The 24,524-nt window shown below is 37.4% G+C and overlaps 1 protein-coding gene across 4 annotated transcripts in view; it reads left to right on the forward strand.

The window, feature by feature from the left end:
- The window catches only part of LOC150101147 (uncharacterized), a 916,082-nt gene that overhangs the window by 879,168 nt on the left and 12,390 nt on the right, over positions 1-24,524 (forward strand). For all 4 annotated transcript variants that reach the window (XM_090401639.1, XM_090401642.1, XM_090401641.1 and 1 more), the window contains one exon: positions 22,686-22,910. In XM_090401639.1, the coding sequence (XP_090257765.1) occupies positions 22,686-22,910 (225 nt within the window). The remainder of the gene's footprint in view (positions 1-22,685; positions 22,911-24,524) is intronic.

A 24,524-nucleotide genomic window follows, 5' to 3' on the forward strand; every position in this document is an offset into this window, starting at 1 on the left:
CATAAAAACAATTAAACATGTATAAATGTATGCACAGGTGATGAAAAGATCGCTGAGGACCATTACTATTTACGATACAAATGATTCTGAAATTTACTTCCTTCATACTTCAAACTATTCACATTTAAACTTTTAATGCAAACAGTTTGAATCATGTGGTTGAAACATGATCATGCCATCAAGCCACTGTTTCTCTATCAGAAATCATTCAATACTTCCAAAGACACATTTGATTTAAAACTTTCTTCAGATTTTTTAGTTATTGTAAAAGCAATTATACAGTAGACCACTTATCTGTAACAATATGGCAAAAATTATATCTATCTATATATATATATATATATAAGTGTAATTAAAATTTAAAAAAAGTATATACCCCCCCCCCAGTGATGTTTGCATGCCTCTGTGGGTGTGCATACTACATATTGGAAAGCTCTGCTCTAAAAATGATGCTAGGCATAGATGAAAAGAAGATTAGTAGCTGAAATGTTCAAATTGCAAAAGACGTAGTCCAATTTTGGAAGCATTTACTTCATCAGACATAGCTTATATTACTCTGTTAATTCTTTTTGTGAAATGATAAAATTGAAATTTCAGATATTGAAACATATATGAGAGAAAAATAAACAATCCTATAAACAATCTCAAGACGTTAGGAAATTAGACAAGTAGTTATTTATAATTCAGTTATTGGTACCAATAGGAGGAGGGATGTTATTAGAAAACCCAAATACATAAAGTTTTAATTAATCATCATATAAACTAAATTATAAAAAAGTTGTTTTATTAACTAACATTATTATTAAGATAACATCTTGATAACATTATTATCAAGAGACACCTCCAGAGAGTCAAGGACTCATTACAGGAAGCCACAATCTACACTCTCCAGCTATCATACTTGTTCTTGAATGCATTCACACTGCTTCCACATACAACATAAAATGGCAGTCCATTCCAATCATGCACCACTCTGTGAGATAAAAATCTAGATCTCACCCAGTGGCAGCTCATCCATAAGGGCTACAGGGCTGCAACTCCTCCAGTATAAAATGAAAGTTCCTGTTTTATTATTACTGTTCTTAAAGTTTTACATATTTATCTAAAAACCGTTATTTTCTTGTTTGTAATGCAATACTGCTTGATAGTATTTTATATAATTCATTTTGTAGCAATAGTTGTATTTTGCAATAGTCAGTTGCTGTACAGGCTAGTATACTCAATCAGGAGCTGCATTTAATGCAGACCGCATCAAACTGCTACTTAGTGGGGATAAACACGTGATTTACGTGCAATTTGGGTTGGTAGCATTGCAGCCCCACATCCACAAATTCTTGCAAGCCGCCACTGATCTCAACCCTTTCTTAGTGCTATTTATTCTCTTCTTCCAAGGATACCCTCTTGTCCTATCCCCACTCTCCATAAAATAAAAAATTTCATCCAAATAAAAAAATCATGTATGACCCTTTCACAAGTTTCATATCACTCTCCTCTTTCTCCTGTTTGCTAGTGTCTACAGTCTGCAAATTCTCAATCAGTATTCCACAGTCCTGACATCATTTTTAACACTGTCCTTTGCACTCTCTCTCTCTCTCTCTCTCTCTCCACTGCATCAGAATCACAACAGAAACCAGGAGATCAGACTTGTACTTAATAGTCCAAGTGAGGTCTTATCAGGGCCTTATAAAGAGGCAAAATGGCATCCTTATCTTTACATGTCAAAGTTTGTTTCAACAGTGCAGTTATCTTTTGAGTTGTATTTGCAATTTTTGCTACATGGTCCCTGAACTTTAAATGCCTATCTATTAACATTCCAAGATTGATCAAATTCTTCTAGCATCATACCACAAATATAATATGACATTAGATATCTAATTGTGCCAGAGTGCATGATTTTGCATTTACCAACATTGAACTGACATCCATTCTTTCATGTCAACAGTTCCAGCCTATTCAAATCATTCTGCGAGTACTGCATATCAGTAGCATTCCTGATTACCCTACCTATCTTTGTATTATCAACAAATAGTTGTATATTGCCTATCAAATCCTTCCCAATGTCATTAAGGATACTTGGAACTTGGAACTAATAACTTAAAAGGATGTAGTGGAATTACTGAATGAGCACGTTATCAGCATATATCATACTGGTGTAAATGATACCGTGCAATATATAGAGGAGAGTCAAGTATTAGGAAAATCTTAAGTGAAAGAAATTGAGGTGTATCAGATGTTGGTTGGGTTAGATGCGAATAAGACTGTGGGAATGGATGACATATCACCACATATTCTTAAGGAATGTGCACAGTTGGCTATGCCCTTGACTTGGTTATTTAATGAAAGCCTTGAAGTGGGTAAGTTTCCTAAGGAATGGAAAGAAGGCAAAATAGTTCCACTCCACATGCATAGTTCTAAGACAGAAGTAAGGTGTTGTATTTTAGAGTGCAGAAATATAAGGCTGTGCACTATATCAATAGTGTTCTACAGCAAAAAGTGGATGAGATTAGAACTATCGGAGTGATGGTTGATAGTAGAGTGAAGTTTAGAGGGCATATTGCTATTGTTGCAAAAGATGAACATCTTAGTGTTGCTATGATAAGAAGCACTCTAACATGTAGGGATAAGGAAGTGGTTGTTCCACTGTATAAGGCACTAGTCAGACTACACTTCGACTATTGTGCTCAGATCTGGTTACCTGGTTTTCAATGTCTTATGGAGACATTGGAGAGAGAGAGAGAGGACAGAGCTGAGTGACTAAGACAATATCCAGGTTTTGGAATGGTGGCTATGGAGAGAGGTTGAAGAAATGTGATTGCAGAGTTTGGTGGATAGGAGGAAGAGGGGTGATATGATAGAGACGTTTAAGTTAGTGAGAGGATTTTATCAGATTAATTCAGAGGGGATTACAAAAAGAGTAGAAGGTGAGAGGGGGAAGAACTAGAGGTCATCCCTGGAAGTTATGTAAAAGTGTGGTTAAGAGGGATGTGAGGAGTAGATTTTTTACATGGAAATTGTCAGTGAATGGAAAGCCTTACCAGAATGTATTGTTAATGCAAGGAGTGTTAAGGATTTTAAGATTCTATATGATAAACGTTGTCAGTTGAATGAACCTCCCAAGATGAGTCTGCTGACTCCACTGAGGGTGTAATAATAATAATAATAATTAATGTACAGATTGAATAATAGTTGACCGAGGAATGATCCTTATGGTACACCACTGGCAATTTTTTTTCTTTATATATATTAATCTTTGTACTGGTTATGGGCAGTACTACCCTTACGTCGTGTCCAGACATCTCGTCCAGACTTGATATAGGCCTAAGCCTTTACAAGTGTTTTACCCTATGCCTGTTCTAGTTATCATTGTAGTCATTCTCTGGTGGCAATGGCATGCCACTAGTGTGCCCTGTAGGGCCCTCAAGGAAAGAACTTTTATATCGCAAGCTGTTTTAAGTCTTTATAACTATCTGTGCTCCATACGCCATGTAAAGAGATGGTGGCGCAGGTAAACCTCGGAGTTGCCCCATGCTCCTCCCGTATCTTACTAACTAGATCTTGGTTATTCTTATAATAGTTTACCTTATTAATATGGCTATAGGCTAGTGGGCGCCCTGTTCCCACCACCTGGGCATCAACTACCCAGACATCACTATCTCTTTTAATCACTAAGTCTGGCTTACGTAAACCCGAGGAGGCCCTATAATGTGGTTCCACCATGGTCTCCCAGCCTTTGTTCTTAAAGCAGTTGTTCAGAATGGAAACCACCGCGTCATGCCTCCACATGCGGGCCCCATGGGTGCGGAAACAACACTGGGCTATATGAGACAATGTCTCACTGTAGTGGCAGCCAGCCCTATAGTTTGAGTCATCACTATCCCATTAAGCTGTGCGGGCTTGAGTGGGCAGGGCATTGATCCTCGTTCTGATAAGGTCAATATACTCGAACCCAGGGAGAAGTCTGGTGCCATCCCTTACCCAGTCATCCAGGGGAGGCACCAGATATGACTCTTTTAAGGATCACCATCTACAGAATAGTGCAGCAGAGATGCCCATCTGTTATGTTCTGCGGGTGCTCACTCAATTAAGGTACCTTGATAATGGGACTAGCCTTTAGCCCACCTAAAGTCTTCTTGTATTAATGGGCTACAGAAAGCCTCTCTGTAGATAGGGGAAGAAGATAGTTCTAATTTTGCGATTCTGGACAGCCGCAGGCGTGGGATCACCCATCCAAGTGATGGAACCCCGAGCCTGCTGTCCTTCACCCTCACGTGGAAATATGCAGTAGGGATGTCAGGCGGCAGTTGGAGCCATGATCTCACAACTGAATGGATAGCCCTGTCTGTTTGGGACAGTACTGAGATATATGTCCTACCAAGCACCAACTTGTGGTAAAAGCGAGGTAGGAGATAGTGGAAAAGGAGAAACAGTCTTTGCTGGGGCTTGAGAGGAACTTTCCTCAAAGAAGCAATCCCAGCTTCTAGGATAGAAGGGACAGAAGACCTTCCCTTTGGTCTTCTGGTATCTCTACTCTTCCAGGATGGTCATAGCATGCTACAGCCTCCCGTGCAGGGAAACTCTATAGTCTTGACCTTAAGCTTCTTGTCACAACCAGAGGGGACAAGAGCTACAGAGCAGGACTTCTCTACATTAATAGAAAGGCCTCGAATAGAGAAAAAGTCAACTGCCCGGTCAAGGAGTTCCTGCAAGCCTACCTTAGTAGAGGCTACGAGAATAAGATCATCTGCAAACAAAGGCCATAGCATTAAAGGAAGAAGCGCCTATATGACTAGAAAGTGAGTGAAGAAACTCATCTGTGATGCAGTTAAAGAAAAGGGGAGATAGAGGATCACCCTGGTGAACACCCCTCTCTGTGGGAATAGACGTTGCAGGATCCTGTAGTGATAGTGATGGAGCTTCCTAAGTATAACTCCATAACATAAGAAAGAAAGGGAGACACTATCAAAGGCCTTTTGGTTATCCCACGACGCCATATATAGAGGCTTAAGGCGGTGGCAGGAATCAGAGAGAAGAGAAGAAAGAAGATATATAATCTCGGCACAGCTGTGTGAAGGGACAAAAGCTTTCTATCTATAATCATGCTGTATATGTTCCTGAAGTCGTTTAACTAAGATTTAATGATAGATTCTAAGTATCACAGGGGAGATGGTAATAGGCCTGAAGTCTGATGCGCAGCTTGAAGTTTCTTTCTTTGGAATGAAGATAGTTCTTGAAGTGCATAGGTATGGTGGTATTACTTTACTCGAAAAGAGAATGTCCAATAAGTCTTGAAGAATCTTCAGTGGCGCCTTCCAAAGCCTAGATGCAGGAAAGCCATCAGGTCTGGAGGCAGAAAAATTGGATGGAAGAGCTGCTTTGATCTCCTGGATGGAGACAGGTTGGTATATTTGAAGGGCAGGAATAGACCTCAATATCATAGGATGGTCATCATCAGGGAAGTGTGGAAGTGGAGCAGAAAAGACTGTACTCCAGAATCTAACAAAATCATCATGTAAGTCTGATAGAGGTAGAGGGGAAGCACTGTCAAGGATGGTTTTGGCACACTGCCCTCTATTCTTTTTATAGAGGGCCTGCATAGCTGCATAGGCCTCTTCCTCTTTTCCCTATTTGACACAGTCATTGTAAAATGAGACGTAGGCTGATGTTGACAAGGCATCAAGTATTCAGATAATTCAGCATGCAGGTGGTCATTTAACTGATCTCTGATATCCATTCCCAGAAGGTGAGTCTGGATGAGAGATTTAAGAATTTGATGGTTATATTCTGGAAGAGGAGGATTTGACTCAGACTGACATCGACTAGAGATGATGTCAGTTTGAGAATCAAAGCGTCTTCTTCAACAGCAAGATGGTGGCTGGAAGATGGAGAGGCAGGGACAGGAGATACGGAGATATTACCTGTCTCTACCTGTGGCAGATGGGCTGCCAATTCTTGAACTAAGGCTTTGTAACTGGCTTTCCATCTATGACACTTGATGGCATCCAAAGACCTTAATGGCAACACCTTAAATAAAGCCTCATTGATTTTCTTTATCCCTCAAGCTGTCAAATCGATCTCATGAGTGGTGAGGATCTTTTCTTCTTCGGCAGTCCAACGTGCTTTGACATGTTCATTTCTTATTGCAGCATTGGCTTCGGCTGGATGTTTCGAGGTGCGATGCATGCCAAGGCCAAATGCAGTGGAGAATGCACAATTGCAGACCTGACACATGAAGTGCCTGAGATTTGGAACTCCTTGACTGCCAGAACAAGCATGATGAGAACTTGAAGAAATGAGTTGATGACTCAGGATTGGTGGTGAAAATCTTCACCACCAATCCTGAGATACTGATTAGTTGATATTTGGACACATCGGTCTTTGTCCCCCTCCCTCTGCAATGGGATTACCATGTATTCTTTCCACTCCTGCAGAATCTTCCCTGTTCTCAAATTATTCTTTTGGCACCCATACTGATATCCCAGCCTAAGGTCCTGAATTGTTATTCAATTTGTGTAACACCTCCTCTTCATGCACCTGAGTTTCTTCATCCGGTAAAGAGGTAACAGTGAGCTCAGTGTTGCATACACTAGATTAATAGCATTTAGCAAAATGGACACTCATTAGTTGAACAACCGCTTCTGTATCAGTCTCTCTCTCACACCATTTGCATTCATTTGAGTTATTCTTTCATAATCATTCTTTCTTTTATTTGCAGCATATCACTAGAATTCTTTGGGTTATCTTTAGCTTGAAGAGCCAGTTTCTTTTCATACTCAGACCTAGATTTCCGTACAACAGTTGCAACTCTTTTGGCTCCTGCTGCTTATAAACTTTCATAGTGGACATCATCCTTATGCACACGGTATTCCTTCCACATTATCCTTTTCTTAGGAATCTCTTTCTTGATAAGATTACACATCCATTTGACTCCTACCCTATTTATTCTTTGAACTCTAGGGACATATTCTGATATCACATCATTTAAGTATCATTTAAATACTTCCCACATACTGTCGATTATTATAGTGTATAAGGTCCCAATATATTGATCAAGGCAACAAACTCTACCTCTTTGTTTTCAATATTCCTATCATTTGTGTACAGACATAATAAGCTACCTACATGTTGTTTTGTATACTCTTGTCTGTAGTCTGTATGATACAGTTGGACAACTTGCAGATCTCTGTTCTCCTTTAGTACTTTAGTATCTTTGCACATGTTTGATGGGCCTGAACCAGACAAACACCAAGTCGAAATCGTTGTCTCCTTTAATCATTTCCATGATGATGCCCATTCCATCATTAACACGGTTACATAACATTGCCGCTCTTGCACTTATATTCTCGCCATTCCTCCCATTATAATTTAGTTTCACTGACTCTCTTTTGTTAGATCTCATACCAGTTATTAGCTTTTCAAGACTCCTGATACCAAATTCATCAAAAGTAGGCTGTCCCTCTTATATAAATCTAATCTTTCCTCATACTCACCACACATCCAAAAATTTGCATCCATTTCTTCTTTACAGCCTATGCTTAATAAATTAATTTTTGTCATATCAAGGTTATTAATATACTTATGATTTCAGTTTCTCACTCTTCACTCTCACTTCTTCCAATAACCCTTTCATATCCTCTCTCATACTAAACTTATTGCTAGTTAAGTCATTAGTATCTACTACAATTACAGTCTCATTTACTTTTCTTTTCTGTTTTTCAGTTGCATGTGCTATATTTTTAATTTTTGCTCTGGGAAACCTTGAAGTTATAACCCACTCACAACAGCATGTTTTATTATAGAGACACCATACCAAACAATATCTTTCTTTTTACAATCAGCATTACCTGATTTTCATTACTTACTAACTTACCTGATGCTTTGCTGTTTCTTACTCTGCTGCTTAATTATCTTTTCCTCCCTATTCATTCAAATACTACTCAATTTTCAGTAATTCCCATATCACATCTCTAATAATCTGCTTTAACTTTGCTATTGTATATGGGGGTGGGGGAGTGGGGTGTATTATTTATTTATATATCTCTTTAATTTCTCTATATGTATGCTATATATGGTTCTTATTACAGTATATATCTTTTATATCTCTCTCTTTTTTCTTATACATTAATTCGCTTTCCGTATCTATCTTTAATCTCGTATATATTTATATGTTTAATGCAACTTTTGTTATGTACTTCTAACTATTCTTTCTTATCACTCTTTGGTATATCTTTAATATCGCCTTACGCTAAACTGCCTTCCACACTTGCCTTCTTATTCTTCGAACACCAGAAAATTTATTTGATTAAAAGCTGTGCCACTGATGTTCGTTTTCTATTAACAAGAAGTGTAAAATGCGTCCAGTAGTTTTCCATTTTTTCTCAGAATATCCCTAATTTAATTAGTATCTGCAGTCGTGGTCTACTATCTACCCTTTACTATCCTTTCTCCTGGGCTCCCGCTAATAGGCTCTAATATTTTTTTGGAACAGTGCATCAAATAATTAAGAATCAGGCGACACTTATTTAATATTTAAACAACAAAATTTAATTCACATAAGACAACTTTACACTGCATTTGCAGTAATAGAAAAAAAAAAACATCTCAATTCAAATCTGCGTAAATAAATTAGTTAAGTTCCTGCATTTTACTCACACAAATCATATCACATATTTAACTAATTTTCTTAATATAACATAAATCATTTATACTGAGCAGTGGTACTTATTACTTAATTGTTAACTATTATTCATTGAACACATAGACAATATCTTCTACACACAATTGCTCCTTCCTTCCTTTCTATGCTTGGAATATTCTATAGGTAAGTTGCACCAATTCAGCAAACAGTTACACTATGACTAATTTAACCACAAATTCCTGACAATTAATTACTTTATAATCTTCAACTATTAAATATGCCTATTTAGATAGGCATATTTAATTTATTAGTGGAACTTACAGTCCACTAATAAAAGTTCTCTTAAAAGCTCAAGAAATTGAACAAACGGGTCAACTCACTTTATAGCTGCTACCTACTGTGCACTTGGCTTCGAACTGGACTTCTGTTCCCTTTTCTTCTGTGTCAGGTTTTTCTCTCCCTCTTTACAGTGGCGATAGATTTACTGACGCTTCTGGGACGCTGTACTCGCCGCACTTCGGACAAAGATTATCGGCTTGTGGAATGCTTGCATGCGCATTGGACTAACGGAGCAATTTCTTCCCTTTGGTTAACAGCTCCCGGCGAAGACTCATCAATTCGTCATCAAATATCTGCTTTGCCTGGTGGATTGGCTCTTCGTCATCTTTCTTTTAGATCACTGGCATGATTTCTCCTGAAGTCGCGTCCTCAACGGCTTACATCTGATGGACAACCATTGGCGACTTCTCGATCACGACCTCTGGACAACCGATGAGGAACTCCTGGAACCGATGATGCGATCTTTTCACCAACGCCTTTTATTCGGTCACTTGCAAATCCTTGCACGGAGATATGTGACCCCCGAACATTTCGGTGAAATCCCTTGATCCTTTTCTCAGACTGACCCTTCCTTTGTTTTTCTCCAACATTCCCTAAATCCTATTCGTTCTGGCAGCGGACATTTATTTGAAGCTTTTGTCGGTCCACCTAGCACTGACCTTGAGTGTTTCCATGTAGAACACACACAAAATTTGACATCTTTACAAAGAGCTAAAAATATACTGTTTACTAGTGGCAAGGTATTGCCTTAATATTACACCTTCTAGAATATTCCCTTATTTGGCAGAGAGCATATACAATTCTCATTGGGATTATTTACATGTAAACAACATCTATGTACAAGTTACAATTCTTACTGGGCTTGACCTTGGAAAAATTTATATAAAAAAATTTAGACTTTTTTTTTTGGAGCTACATAAATATTTTTACACTATTCTGGAGGTTAATTTGTTTTCAATAACCTCCTCCTTCTTATTTACAAGCCTTTTTATTCCCAACTTCCTTGCTCTTCTTAGTGTGACATTTCTTGTGTCTTTTTAGTACCATTTAAAACTATATTTAATATTGCAATATATTAACAAAAGTATGTTATAAAAGATAAAATATGCTAAAAACACTAAAATATATACTAATATAGTATAAAACATTAATTTTCTAAGGGAAAAACACAAATGAAACAGATCTTATCTGTGATAATATGGTTTCATTTCAATACGTGCCAAGAGACACATTTAATTTAAAACTTCCTTCAGACTTTTTTAGTTATTGAAAGAATAATTATTGTGTAGACCACTTCTCTGTGACAGTATGCTGAAAAAGATATATATATAAGTGTAATTAAAATTTAAGAAAAGTACATACCTCCCCCCCTTCCACCAATGATTTTTGCATACCTCTATCAGTGTCCATACTACATATTGGAAACTGCTCTAAAACAAGGCAGGCATAGAAGGAAAAGAACGTGGTGGCTGGAATGTTCAAAGTGGAAAGATGTTCAACAAAATGGTTCCAATTTTGAAACCATTTACTTCATCAGACATAGCTGTATTACTCTATTAATTTGTTTTGTGAAATGATAAAATTGAAATTTCAGATACTGAAACATAAAATAATCCCTAAGAACAATCTCAGGACATTAGGAAATTAGACAAGAAGTAGTTATTTATAATTCAGTTATTGGTGCCAATAGAAAAATCCCCCAAATTTTTCTGCAAATTAATGCAACCATACAAATGGTCTGGTGTGAAATAGTGACCAATGCAACCAAATATACAGTTGGATGCCGCTATAGGCCAGGGGGTACAGGCGGAGATATTGAATTCATGCATCAGCAAATTAGTGCAATGAGTACAAGTTTAGTGATTATTACGGGGGATTTTAATTATGGTGATATCAATTGGAAGGAGGAAATATCTTGTAGCAAAAAGGAAATGGAGTTCATACATCTTCTACGAGATAATTACTTGAAACAGCACATAACTGAAGGGACATGTGGTGTGAGAGTGTTGGACCTGGTTATTGGTTCAGAGGATATATGCATAAGTAAGGTGTCCTCGTTACCTCCAATTGGTGAAAGCGATCATTTGGAATTGACTTGGAAGGTTGCAAAATCTGTGGATTTTTCTGTTAAGAAGGGGTATATATGAAACTACAAGTTAGGCAATTATAATAAGCTTCGGAGTGAGCTTGCAGCCATCCCATGGCAGAACATATTGCAGGGGAAAGATGTTAGCAGTGCATGGAATAAAATCAGCAGGTATCTGAGGAAAGCAATATCGGATTGTGTCCCCATGGTCAGGAAGACAAACAAGGCAGGCGTGATGGATGAGCAGTAGTATCAAGCTTGATCCGCAAAAAAAGAAAATGTTATGGAGAATGTACAAGGAGAAATGCATGAGCAGTACAAAGGCTCAAGCTAGGAAGGTTAATCTAAGTAAAGCTAAATCTGAGTATGAGAAGACCTAGCCAATCAGATCAAGGATAATCCCAAAGAGTTCTTCTGCTATGTGGCAAGTAAAAGGAAGAATGACTTCAGAAGGATAACTTTAGTGTGTGCTGATGGTATTGAGGTGACAAAATCAGATGTAATAGTCGAGTTACTGAGTGATCACTTTTCAAAAGTCTATCACCCAAGTGAGGATATCTCTGTACCTGTAGCAACAACTAATGTGAAAATTGAAGCTAAGAAATCAGAGGTATTTAATATATTGCAAAATTTAAATGCAAACACTGCTGTAGGTTTAGATGGAATATCAGCTCGGGTGTTGCGTGAATGTGCAAAGGAATTGTCAACCCCTCTTACTTGGATATTTAACTTAAGTTTGAACTCTGGTATGGTCCCTAGGAAGTGGAAGTTAGGCAGAGTGGTTCCTTTGCATAAGGGTGCCTCTAAAACTGTGGTAGTTAATTACAGAACCAATCACCATCTGAGGAGTAGTGGTAAAAGTATTGGAAAAGGTGGTTAAAGACAAAATTCAAGAATGGGTGAATAAAGATATGATACTCTATAGAGGCCAACATGGTTTTGTTAAAGGTAGATCCTGCCTTAGCAATCTATTAACTTTTCATAATAAAATGACATCTAAGTTGGACAAAGGAACTGGCTACACAGTGGTACTTCTGGATTTTGCTAAGGCTTTTGACAGGATACCCCATGGAACACTGTTACGCAAATTGGAGCAGATGGGAATGGATACTAAATTGGCGATATGGATAGGAGAATGGCTCAGGGAGAGATACCAGAAGGTAGTGTATGGAGGAGCCGAGTCCAGGATGAAGCAGGTGACCAGTGGTGTGCATCAGGGCTCTGTGCTTGGGCCATTGTTGTTTAATTTGTATATAAATGATATAGGAAATGGCTTAAAGGGAGATATTCAGTTGTTTGCTGATGATGCAAAGTTGGGTAGCGCAATAAAAAATCAAGCTGATGGTGAAAGTTTGCAGGATGATTTAAATAAACTGGTAGAATGGGCAAAAGGTAATGGATGTCAGTTCAATGTGGAAAAGTGTAAGGTCATGCATTTTGGGATTAAAAGATTACCAGCTTTGTACTACATTGATGGAACAGTACTCCAAGAGATTGATGAGGCTATGGACTTAGGGGTTTTGGTAGATAGGGAAATGAAGTTCAGGGGACACATTGCTAAGGTGTGCAAGATTGCACATAGGATTACTTGGATGTTGAGGAACACACTGGCATCCAGAGATAAAGAGGTTATTATTCCCCTTTATAAAGCGTTGATACTTCCACATTTGGATTACTGTGCTCAGGTCTGATTACCTGGATTCCTTGGAGATGAGGAGGCTGTGGAGAGGGTTCAGAGAAGAGTGACTAAGTTGGTGAGTGATGTAAAAAATGCTCCCTACATTGATAGATTGAGAGCTTGTGGATTGCAGAGGTTGGTTGATAGGCAGAGAAGAGGGGATATGATCAAAACATTTAAATTACTGAAAGGTTTTTATGGGATTGATGCAGGGGAAATGTTTCAGCTGTGTGATAGCGATGGAAAAACAAGAGTGTGGTCAACAAGGGTGTGAGAACAAGGTTTTTTCCCTGGAGGGTGGTGAATGAGTGGAATTCATTGCCTGACTTAGTTGTGAGCTCTTCTTCTGTAAATGAATTCAAAAAGAGATATTACAGATATTGTTTTGCTAGTTTCGGTCTCCCGAGATGAGTCTACTGACTCCATGGAGATACCCGTAATAATAATAATAATAATACTTGTTCAGATTAGGAGAATGCTTTGTAGACATGGCTAACTCTAAAAATAATCTTTCCAACAAGTAATGACCTCTATATAATCAATTGACCATAAGAGGATGGAAGATAGAGCAAGCGGTGAATTTTGGTGCTGAAAGATCTTTTCTGGAAGTATTTAGCAACAACTCTTTACATCATTATATTTATGAGTGTTTGTTTGACTAACTGTAAGGGTAGTGTGCTTGATGTTCTGCTTTGTAAAGAATTAATATTTGTTTTCTTTGTGCACTGTATTGTGGGTCTTGGTGTTGATGTGCAAAACAATGATAGACAATTTTAACATGCATAATTATGTTCGCTGCAGCACGTGCAACACGTATGATCTTTGCAGACCAAGAGATTTACATAAGGAGACTGAAACTGGAGAATACGTTTGTCAAAAGTGTTTCGTAAGTGAATGCCAGAAGTGTGGAGAGAGAGAGAGAGAAAGAGAAGATTGATTACAGTGAGCTGAAAGACAAAATGATTGATTATGTGATTGGCATAGTTAGTGTTGCAAGTGGTATGAGTGATTGTATTAATAATGCAGTGGAAAATGAACAAAATGACCAATAGTAATGGAAAATATAGCTCATTTACATAGATTTCTTCACAGAATGAAATGCGAGATTGAGTGGTTGGAGAAATACCTGGAAGTTGGTATGACACAGAAACAAATGAAAGGGGGAGAGAAAAACCAGAGTATGAAATTGTGAAAATAATTATTGGATTTTGTATGGCAATTCATTGACACGAGAAGTCTTTGAGGAGAGTATGATGCAATTGTGTTTTACTAGAACTAAGATTAAAGATGTCAGTAATGCTATACAGATGCAAAGAATTAAGGTAAAAGTGGTTTTTATTTTGGGTAATATTAATGATTTAATAGGTGGCAGGTGTGGTATGTGAGAAGACATGAAATAGTTGTTAGTGCATGTGAAAAAGAAGAGTGAGAAATTAACACTTTTGAGTCTGTTGCTGCAGTATGATAGAGGCGAGCTGAGACAGATTACTGTGCTTGAGAATAAGTCAGTGTGCAGATTGTGCAAAAGGAATTTTGTGAAGTTTGTGGATTTGTGGAGTGAGTTTGATGGAAGGAAGGATTTATATAAGGTGGATGGCTTGCATCTAAAAAGGAATTTGTGTGTCAGGAGTCTTAAGAAAGTATTGTTCAGTGAAAGTTTAAAAGTACTAACCTAGTGGTTATTAAGTGGAAGAGAGTGATCATGATACGAAATGTAGCACCCAGGTTCTTAACTTTAGTGAGGTGAGGCTATATAACACAAAGTGTAAGGGAAGTAGGATGAAGGGATATTGTAGTTTATGTATATTAATGCCATAAGCATTTGAGTAATAACCCCCATTTGAGGCTATCTGATGAGATAGAGGCCAATAGGACTAACTGCATGAATAGTTGCTGCTATAATCCAGGAGGTATACAGGAGAATGTAGATAACATACACTTGCAAATTTTCATGGTGAGTACAGGTCAAGTTTTTTAGGTAATTTCAACTATGGGGACATAGATTGGGGGGGAGGGAATGGTCACAGGCAGAGAAGGAAATGGAATTTATACAACTGCTGAGAGATAATTACTTGAGGCAGCATATAATAGAGGAGACAGGGACACGAGGTTCAGGAGCACTTTTGCATGTCTGGAAATCTGTAGTCTTGACCTGGGAGATTGCCAGACATGCAAAATTTTCTGTTAAGAAAGGATATATGTGGAATTACAAAGCAGGTGATTATGACAAACTGAGGAACCAGCTTTCAGCAGAGTCATGGCATAAGAATTTGGAGGGGGAGAGATATTGATGGTGCATGGGAGGTACTCAAGAGATGTTTGATGAAAGCAATATCTGAATGCATACCTAGAGTCAGAAGGATTAGGTGGATGAATAGCTTCATTAAGCAGTTGTACATAAAGAAAAGGTTTTGGCAGGATTAAAAAAAAAAAAGTGATCGGCATGCCCATGAGCAGCATAAGGCACATGCAAGAAGGGTGAACATTATGGTAAGAAAGGCCAAAACTAATTAATTATGAGAGAAAGCTAGCTGATGAAGCCAAAAGAAATCCTAAAGTGTTCTTTCACTATAGCAAGTAAAAGGAGGAATGACTATTCAAGGATAACTTTAAAAAGTGCTGGATGGTGAGGAGGTAACAGAACTAAACCAAATAGTTGAATTACTGAGTGAGCATTTTGCAGTGGTGCCATCTAGGTAGTCACATTGCAATGCCAGATGTGATATTGACTATAAATTAAAGATACCAAGAAATTATATTCTTAGTTTAATCCTTTATCCAAGTGTAAGCAAACAAAGCTTGTGCCTGAAATATTTTCTGGACTGGGGAAACTAGTATATATTATTATTATTATTATTATTATTATTATTAAACAAGACCTCATGGAGTCAAAGACTCATCTAGGAGGTCCTTTTATCTCACACACATCTCATCATACCAGGTCTTAAACACATTCAAACTCCTTGCAGACACCACACTCTCAGGCAAGGCATTCCAATCATTCACAACTCTGCACGAAAAAAACCTGCCTCTCACTCCCCTACTCACACCCTCTTTATACAGTTTCCAGGGATGACCTCTGGTTCTCCCCTGATCTCCCACTATTCTCTGTAGAACTTCTCCACCATTGATCCTATAACAACCCCTTACCAACTTGTAGGTCTCTATCATATCTCCCCTATTCCTTCTCTCCACTAGACTCTGCAAATTACATCTTTTCAATCTTTCCTCATACTCGACATTCCAGAGGTCAGAAACTACCTTAGTCAATCGCCTTTGGACCCTTTCCAACATCTCTTCATCCTTCTGAAAACCAGGTGACCAAATCTGGGCACAATAGTCCATGTGTGGCCTAATCAAAGCCTTATACAATGGAACAAGAATCTCCCTACTTCTACACGTTAGTGTCCTCCTCATCATTCCCAGAAGTCTTTGTGTTGTCTTCACAATATAGAAGCTGATGACTTCACATCACTTGCCTTAGTATTCCATAATGCAAAGTACATATCCTTCCAGGTATGTATAATGCTATGCATTATTGGAAGGATCACTACCCTATGATGAGACCTCAATAAAGGTAGAAACTGGTCTGGGTAGTGAGTCCTCCCATAATAAACCAAGTGTATAATTTCTTGGTATCTTTAATTTATAGTATAACCAAGTGGAAAAACTTCCACAGCTATCTCTAATCCAGAGATAGCTGTGGAAGGAGAATAGATAGGAGAATAGAGTTAAAGAAATGGAGGCGCTTAAAATATTGCAGAACCTGAATAAGAACACAACCATGGAGATTATATGGCCTGCATATTGTGACAATGTGCAAGGGAATTATAAACTCCTCTGACCAAGCTGTTTAATTTAAGCCTCAGTATTGGGAAGGTGAAAATGGAGTGGAAAGAGGGCAAAATAGTCCCATTGCATAAAGAAGGCTCCAAGACAGAAATAGCAATGATAGGCCAATCAGTACTCCTGAGATACTGACTGGACTAAGGTATTGGAGAAATTGGTGAAAAGACAGAATTCAGGACTGGGTCGATAGGAATATGATACTCTGTAAGGGCAACACGGTTTTGTGAAGGGTAAGTCTTGTGTTAGTAATTTGTTTACTTTTTGTAATAAAGTGATAATGGAGTTGGATAAAGGAAATGGCTACTCAATGATATTGCTAAACTTTGCAAAAGTATTATTTGATAAGTTTCCACATGGAACTCAGTTGCATAAATTAAAGTAAATGGAGATGGATATGAATCTGGTGATTTGAATTTGAAGTTGTTAAGGTCTTGGAGAAATTAGTGAGGGACTCTATTCAGCATTCGGCAGATGAGGATAATGTTATCTGTGAGAAGCAACATGGCTTTGTTAAGGGGCACTCTTGCTTTAGTTGATTGCCTTGTATAATAAAGTGACAAGAGCAGTTGATGAGGAAAAGGCATATAGTGCCATTTTTTTTTATTTTGCAAAGGTGTTTGACAGGGTGCCTCATGATAAGCTGATATTTAAGTTGCAGCACATGGGTTGGGATGTCAGGTTGGTCAACTGGATTCAGGATTGGTTGTACGATAGGTATCAGAGTTGTGTATAGTAGAGCAGTTTCAAGGAAGCAGAGGGTTACAAGTGGGGTCCAACAGGGCTCAGTACTGGGACCTATATTGTTTAACCTTTATATCAGTGACATTGTCAATGGATTGCAAGGGGATATTCAGTTGTTTGTAGATGATGTAAAGCTGGGAAGGGTTATCAGTGACAGTGCAGATATGGTAGCCCTGCAAGAGGATTTGAATAAGCTAGATAGATGGGCAAATGAATGAGGGTCTCAGTTTAGTGCAGCAAAATGTAAGGTCTTGAGGGTTTGGGACGCATCGATGGGATGCTGCATGTTCTATTGGAGGAGCTATACTAGAGGAGGTAGGGAAGACAAGAGATTTGAGGTTGATGACTGATAGAAACCTGAAATTCAGGGGACATATTGCAAAGGTGGTGAAGGTAACACATTGGATTGCTGCAATAAGGAGAAGGATGCTAACCTGCAGAGATGAAAGAATTATCATTCCTTTGTATAAGACCCTGATCAGACCACACTTAGACTATTGTTCTCAGATTTGGTCCCCAGGATTTGAAGGAGATAAATTAACTGTGGAAAGAGTACAAAGGCAGATAACGAAGATGGTTTCAGGAGTGTACAATGTTAGTTATAAGGATCTGCTGATGGAATATGGACTGCAGAGTTTGGTGGATAGAAGAAGGAGAGGTTATATGATTGAGACTTTTAAACTGTTGGGAGGTGGTTATTACAGGGTTGATACTGGGGAGTTCTTTCGCTTGGTTGAACAGCGGGAAGGAGCGATGACAAGAGGCTATCCCTGGAAGTTACGAAAAGAAACTGTTTGCAAGAGGGTGAGGAGTGGTTTCTTTGCCTGGAGGATGGTTGAACCATGGAATGCATTTCCTGATAGAGTGGTGAGAGTGAGAACGGTTAATGAGTTTAAGGAGTGGTACGATAGATTTTGTGTTTCCTAGGAGGGATCTCCCACGATGAGTCTTGATATACTTTGTTTTTCTTAGGAAGGACTTCCCGTGATGAGTCTTGATATACTTTGTTTTTCCTAGGAAGGACTTCCCGTGATGAGTCTTGATATACTTTGTTTTTCCTAGGAAGGACTTCCTGTGATGAGTCTTGATATACTTTGTTTTTCCTAGGAAGGACTTCCCGTGATGAGTCTTTTGGCTCCGTGGAGGCCTAAATAATAATAATGATAATGAAAAAGATTGCCGGTTCGAATCCGCTGTGGACGTGGATGTTTGTGATTGTTTCTGGAAATACTAATGGTGGTGGGCAATAGATAGCATTGATGTAGATCCACCAACTACAACTGTTAGTTGTAGTTGGTGGATTGAGTGGTGGAGACAGGGAGTTGCAGACTAGGTGCTCTCCCTCGTTGAGTCTCTGGACTCCCTCGAGGTGTCACATAATAATAATAATACATGCAACCTTTTATTCTTCAGATCAGAAAGTGGAACAATATTTTATTAAAGTTTTTTCATTTTCATTAAAATACTGTGGAAATTATTTTTATGCTGTTTTCAAACACTTGAACAGTTCTTTGGTTTTCATGACGAACAAATAATACTAGCTTGCATTACTTGCTTTCTGATTTGAGACTTAAATATCACATAATTTATATACAGTAATATTTCAGTAGAATTTCAGCCTTTCACATTTTTAGCTAAAAATGCAACAGATGATTTTTTAAAATGTAATTGTAAGCTAAGTATATCAACTGTACATAAGCATCTCCCTTGAGAGAGAGAGTTTTTTTTGTTTTTTTTATGTTGAGCCATACACAGGTTTGATTTGGTTTGGTTTGGTTTATAGTTTATTTGGCACAAAAATTACAAAGGTCATACTGTACCATACTAAAGGTTACAACATTAGCATTTACAGAAAATTTAAAAACAATATGTCTGTACAAGAATGTAGTTTCACAAACAGAGCCAGCGCTAGGGTCTTTGTCGCCCGCATGCAATGTCTATCTAAGCGCCCCTGTACAGATCTGGCGTGTTGGTTCTTTTACGGTAATAAAAATTTAAATTATTTGAAATTTCTTAAATAAATTTTGACAGAACAGCCACATGTTGGTTCACTAAATGTAACGAACCAGGGGTGTTGACTAGGCAGGATAAGCGTTAAAAACCCGAATATTCAAAAAATTCTCAAAAGTTAAAGCAAATTTTGATAAAGCCACTTCACTTTAATTGTTGAATATAATAATACAGGGATAATAGTCTTCTCACCGACCCGAATCGCTAACAAAATTAAAATTAATTTTAATTAAAGTTAAAATTTATTTGAACTAAAGTTTAAAAAATTCTTGCATTTTACAAGTTACTAAATTCTTAGTAACTTGTAAAAAATTTTTAATAATTTTTTTTATAAGTGGAACTATCTTTTAGGAATATAAAAGAAACTCAAGATAGATGAGAAAATAAGAAAAGAATTCAGAAATAATTAGAACATTTAATATAAGTATTCAAAAAAATAACATCTTTATAGAATAACAGAAAATAAATTAAATTACATAAATATACTTGAATTTTTTTTAATTAAAATTTTAGGGTTTTTGATTTCATATTCACAAAATTAGAAATAATGGTCTTAACATCTAATTCCGCACGTATATCGTTTTCAATATCTATTAACGCCAAACTAACAAGCCTTTTTTGTGACATACTCGTTCTTAAGTAGGCTTTAATCAATTTCAACTTGGAAAAGGAATGTTCACCGCTCGCTACACTAACAGGTAAGGTTAATAATATTCTTAAAGCAATTGAAAAGTTAGGGAAAGATAAATTATTGGACACAATAAAATTAAGAATATCGAAAGGGTTTTGAATATTTAAATTATCCTTCCGAAAAATACCCCGGAAAGTACATAACTCATCATATAGTTCTATTGCATTTATGTGTTTATTGTCACCGTCCTTCAAGAGAATCTCTAAATCGTCACAATTTTTTTGTAAATCTTCGTTATTAATTTGTAGTAATCTATACAAGAAATTGAAATTATCATATGTTTTTAGTTGTTCAAAACGTTCTATTAACGAACACATTGCAATGTCTAGAAGTGTATAAAACACATTCACTCTAAATTTATCTTCTGGCGATTGTGGTGTTTCGTCATGATGCTCGTAGTCCAATTGTTGTGTGTCTTCTTTCATTGTCGGACTTCCGTATCAGTTTTAAATTCTTGTTATCCGTCCACTTCTTCACTTAGTTCTTTTGCTGTTTTAGAACTTATTTAAAATTTGTATCCGAATGATACTCTTGTAAGAATATTTTTAAGTTTTTGATAGATTCTAAAGCAAGTGTAATGTTCATATTTTTGTCTTGAAGCATTTTACTTACAGGGTTTATTCTGTTAAGTAAATCATGCCCAGTTATAAGAGAGCAAATAAATTTGTAATCCTTTATTTTAGCACATAATGTTTGCTGAGTTTCTTTATTAAAATTTTCATTATTTAAAATTTCAAAAAGTGCATCGTAAATTTCTTGTAACTGATATATCGTAGAGGCGGATTCACATCATGTTTCTGATGGCTGTTTCAATGTTAATTTTTTTACGAACTTTAAAAGGATTGCCCAAGAGAATGAAAAGAAATTGTATATTTCTTGAATAATTGCAAAGAAACTAATTGTATCTGCATCCACTTTGGCTACATCGTTAATGATTAACGATGTTCTCCAAGCATCCACATATTCTAATTCTCTCTTCTGATGCATTCTAGCTATTATATTATTTAATATTTCTGCTCAGGTCGTCACTATCATACCTAGGCAACATGCACAGTAAGATTCTCATATCTCTCGTTACCCAATTTACATTACCTCTCAAGTCATTTGTTCCTATCATCACAGTCATCTCATTCACCCCTCTTAATTGCCACACTTTCTATCATTCCTGCAGGCAAACACTCCTCAGGCATCCTATCTTGCACAACGTGGATCATTGAGTCCCCATACATTACACCTCTTACCACCCTGTTCCTCAATTGCTCACATGCATCCCTCACTCTCTCTCCTCTAACATATTCTCTCTGTGTTCCCTGCCTTCCTGACATCACTCTATCCCTGGTTCCAGTGCCCCCTCGCATTCTTCTCATTCCTTCTTTCCTACTGTTTCCATTCTCTCCTCTTTTCCATTGTTCCTATTCTCTTCTCTTCTATCATTCTCATATCTCTCTCTCATTCCCTCTCTTCCTCTTATCCTATTCTCTCCTCTTCTATCATTCACATAACTCTCTCTCATTCCCTCTCTTCTACTGTTCCTATTTTCTCTCTCTCTCTCTCTCTCTCTCTCTCTCTCTCATTCCCTCTCTTCTACTGTTCCTATTCTCTCCTCTTCTATCATTCCCATAACTCTCCCTCATCCTTCTGTTGTCCGCGTGGTTAGCCTAGTGGCTATATGCTTCGCAACCATATGCATGGGGAAGGAGTGTCCTGGGTTTGATTCATGTCGGCGACGTGAGGAGCTTTAGGCTCTTTCTCAGCCATAGCCAAGTTAGCTGGTCTTGAGCATGGACCGCAGGGTTTTTTCAGCCAGTTTTGTGGGCAAAACGGGGCTGGTTTGCCCGCAACCAGGCAAACCGGCCCCGTAAACACACACAGATCTACAGTCATAAATACTTAACCCCTCATGCATTTTGTACAAGTCCCTCATGCTACAAAATCCCATATTATATCACACAAAATGGAGACCTTAAATGGAGGAGGACTTGGTGATACGCCATTTGCCATTTTAGCTGCCCTGCTGCCATTATTCAAAATAGTGTCAAGGAACTATTAAAACTAAATGCTAAATAAGTATAAGGAGTATAACTATATAAATAAAAGTACAAACAAAATACAAACAAAACCTTTAAGTATACTAAATATAAATAAGATAAAACTAAATAATGAAAACTTATGTTATCTTCATCTTCACTTCCACCGTTATGCATCCAATTCCGACCCGGTCTTCTTGGTAACTAAAATACACAATATAGCGACAACAGCTAACTAACTTGTATTACAGAAAAACAACTTAGCACAAATCTCGACAGAAGTCACACTATTCACCAATTAAAAAAGCAATTTTTTTCAGCACAGCTCAAATTCCCCACCACGTTCTCCGGCGACTCTAGCACCCTTCCTCCTTTGGCTGGAGAGCAGATATGCTACCCACTCAGCCAACCAGGCTGACAAGTATTTATTTATTTCCAGTAATAAATTTATTACTGAGATTAATTATTACTGTAATGTTTCAAAATAGATATAATTTATGTTATTTTGTAGTTTTTTTTTGTCTGTCAAGCATCATGTATACACAATATTGTACACAGTACTGTATTTGTTAATATTGTGATTATTTCTTTTGAGATTTATGACAATGATATTTTTTTTATCATTTCAGGAGATATCATTTCAGTTAATAATGCATTAAACAGCATCAGAATGGGTCTTACTGTAACATCTGACTACACCAAAAACAAGTATACAGCTTTCAAGTGTCATTATTGGGATGAATCTGTGAATGAATGGCTTATTGAAGGTGTAAGCTCAATGGGTATTTCTGGAAAAACCTTCATATGTTCATCAAATCACTTCACTACATTTACTGTGTTTGAAGTTAAAGATGGTAATGAATATCTACATTGATGATGCATTTTAAATTCTTATCAGTATACTCTTTGTGAATTTAATTAGGAATCATTTCTTCATTACTTACTATACACGATATTTAAGATAATGTGTACTTTTATATAGTGTGGTTACAAAGTCTCTGCAACCTCTAAAGAAGAGATAATACACATCTGTTGATAGAAGTTACTTAAAAATTAAATACATAAAGGTGTTAAAAAATACAAAGTTTGATGTAAAACTTTTCACTGTAATTTTCTGAATTACAAAAGTTCTCTGTGGCTGCTTTTTGTAATGTAACATATGGCCCTACTGATCTGCAAATAATGCCGGACAACACATAGCATGCCTGGTATAACTCCTGCAACTTCATCTGCAATATTTGTCTACAGGCCATTAACATCTGCAAATAAAAGTATCACATATACACTTTATGTTTAACAAATTCTCACAGAAAAAAAAAGGCTAGTAGAGTTAAGTCTGGGAGAACAAGTGGCCCACAGAATCACACCATCTGAACTAATTCATTGACTTGGGAAATGGGTGTTGAGGTACCCAAATACATTGACAGCATAAAAATGAGGAGTACTGTTCCGTTTTTCTGGACACTGTGTTTTTCTTGATAATCTTTATCAATCACTGGGATGAGAAAATACCAATTATTATTATTATTATTATATGGTCATCCCCATGTTGTATGATGATTTGTTACAAGAGGCCCATACTAACCATTATTCACAAATTACCTGGCATATATTATATCTTCTTAAAGTTGTTCACTAACCGAGTACACTTGACTGCTTCTGAAACAAATTCCACTTATTCAATACTCTCCGAGCAAAGCACTTACCCATCACACACACTTGTTTCCCAACTTGGCATGTAACAAAAAAAAGTTTTCTTCAGTATTAATCTTATAAAACCCCTTGAGTAATTTATATGTTATTCTCACATCTCCCATGTTCTTTGCCTGACACTCAATTTTTGTAACCCACAAATCTTCAATCTCTCCTCATAGGGGAAGCATTCCACAGCCCTGTCATCAGCATTTGTGATCTCTTATTAGCTTTTGGATTCCCTCCATATCCTCTTTACCACTTCCCTGTTCCAAAGAAAAGTTTCCAAATCTGTGCATGGTAGCCCAGATGTTTCCTTATCAAAGCTTTATCTCTACTTGGATTTTATACATCTGTCATATCGCTCCTTAAACTCATCCACTGTTTGCACTCTCGTCCCCAGCTCTCTCAGGGAGTGCAATCTATGCTCCTCCCACTCTCCATGTAAAAAACTTATTTCTTACTCTCTTACTTACTTCTTCCTTTTGCACTGTCCATGGATGACACCTTGTCATTTTGCATTCTTAAAGGCACTTAGGATATAGCCAGTACCGTTGACAGGGTGGAGCATAGAGGCAGCCTGCCTCACATCATTCAGCCATTTTGTGGTAGGTGCTGTCACTACGCTAACAATCCCTGTTAGCGTTGCAAGTGTGGAAAGAAGTTTTTCCAAGCGTAAACTGATTAAAAATTATTTGCAAACAGCAATGACCCAACAAAGATTGGTTGGTCTAGCAACTATATCGATAGAGGCAGACATAGTTTATAATTTAAAT

Source organism: Typopeltis vanoorti, chromosome 12 (assembly GCF_054136105.1).
Source record: "Typopeltis vanoorti isolate ZY-2024b chromosome 12, IOZ_Tvanoo_1.0, whole genome shotgun sequence".
Classification (NCBI taxonomy): Eukaryota; Metazoa; Arthropoda; class Arachnida; order Uropygi; family Thelyphonidae; genus Typopeltis; species Typopeltis vanoorti.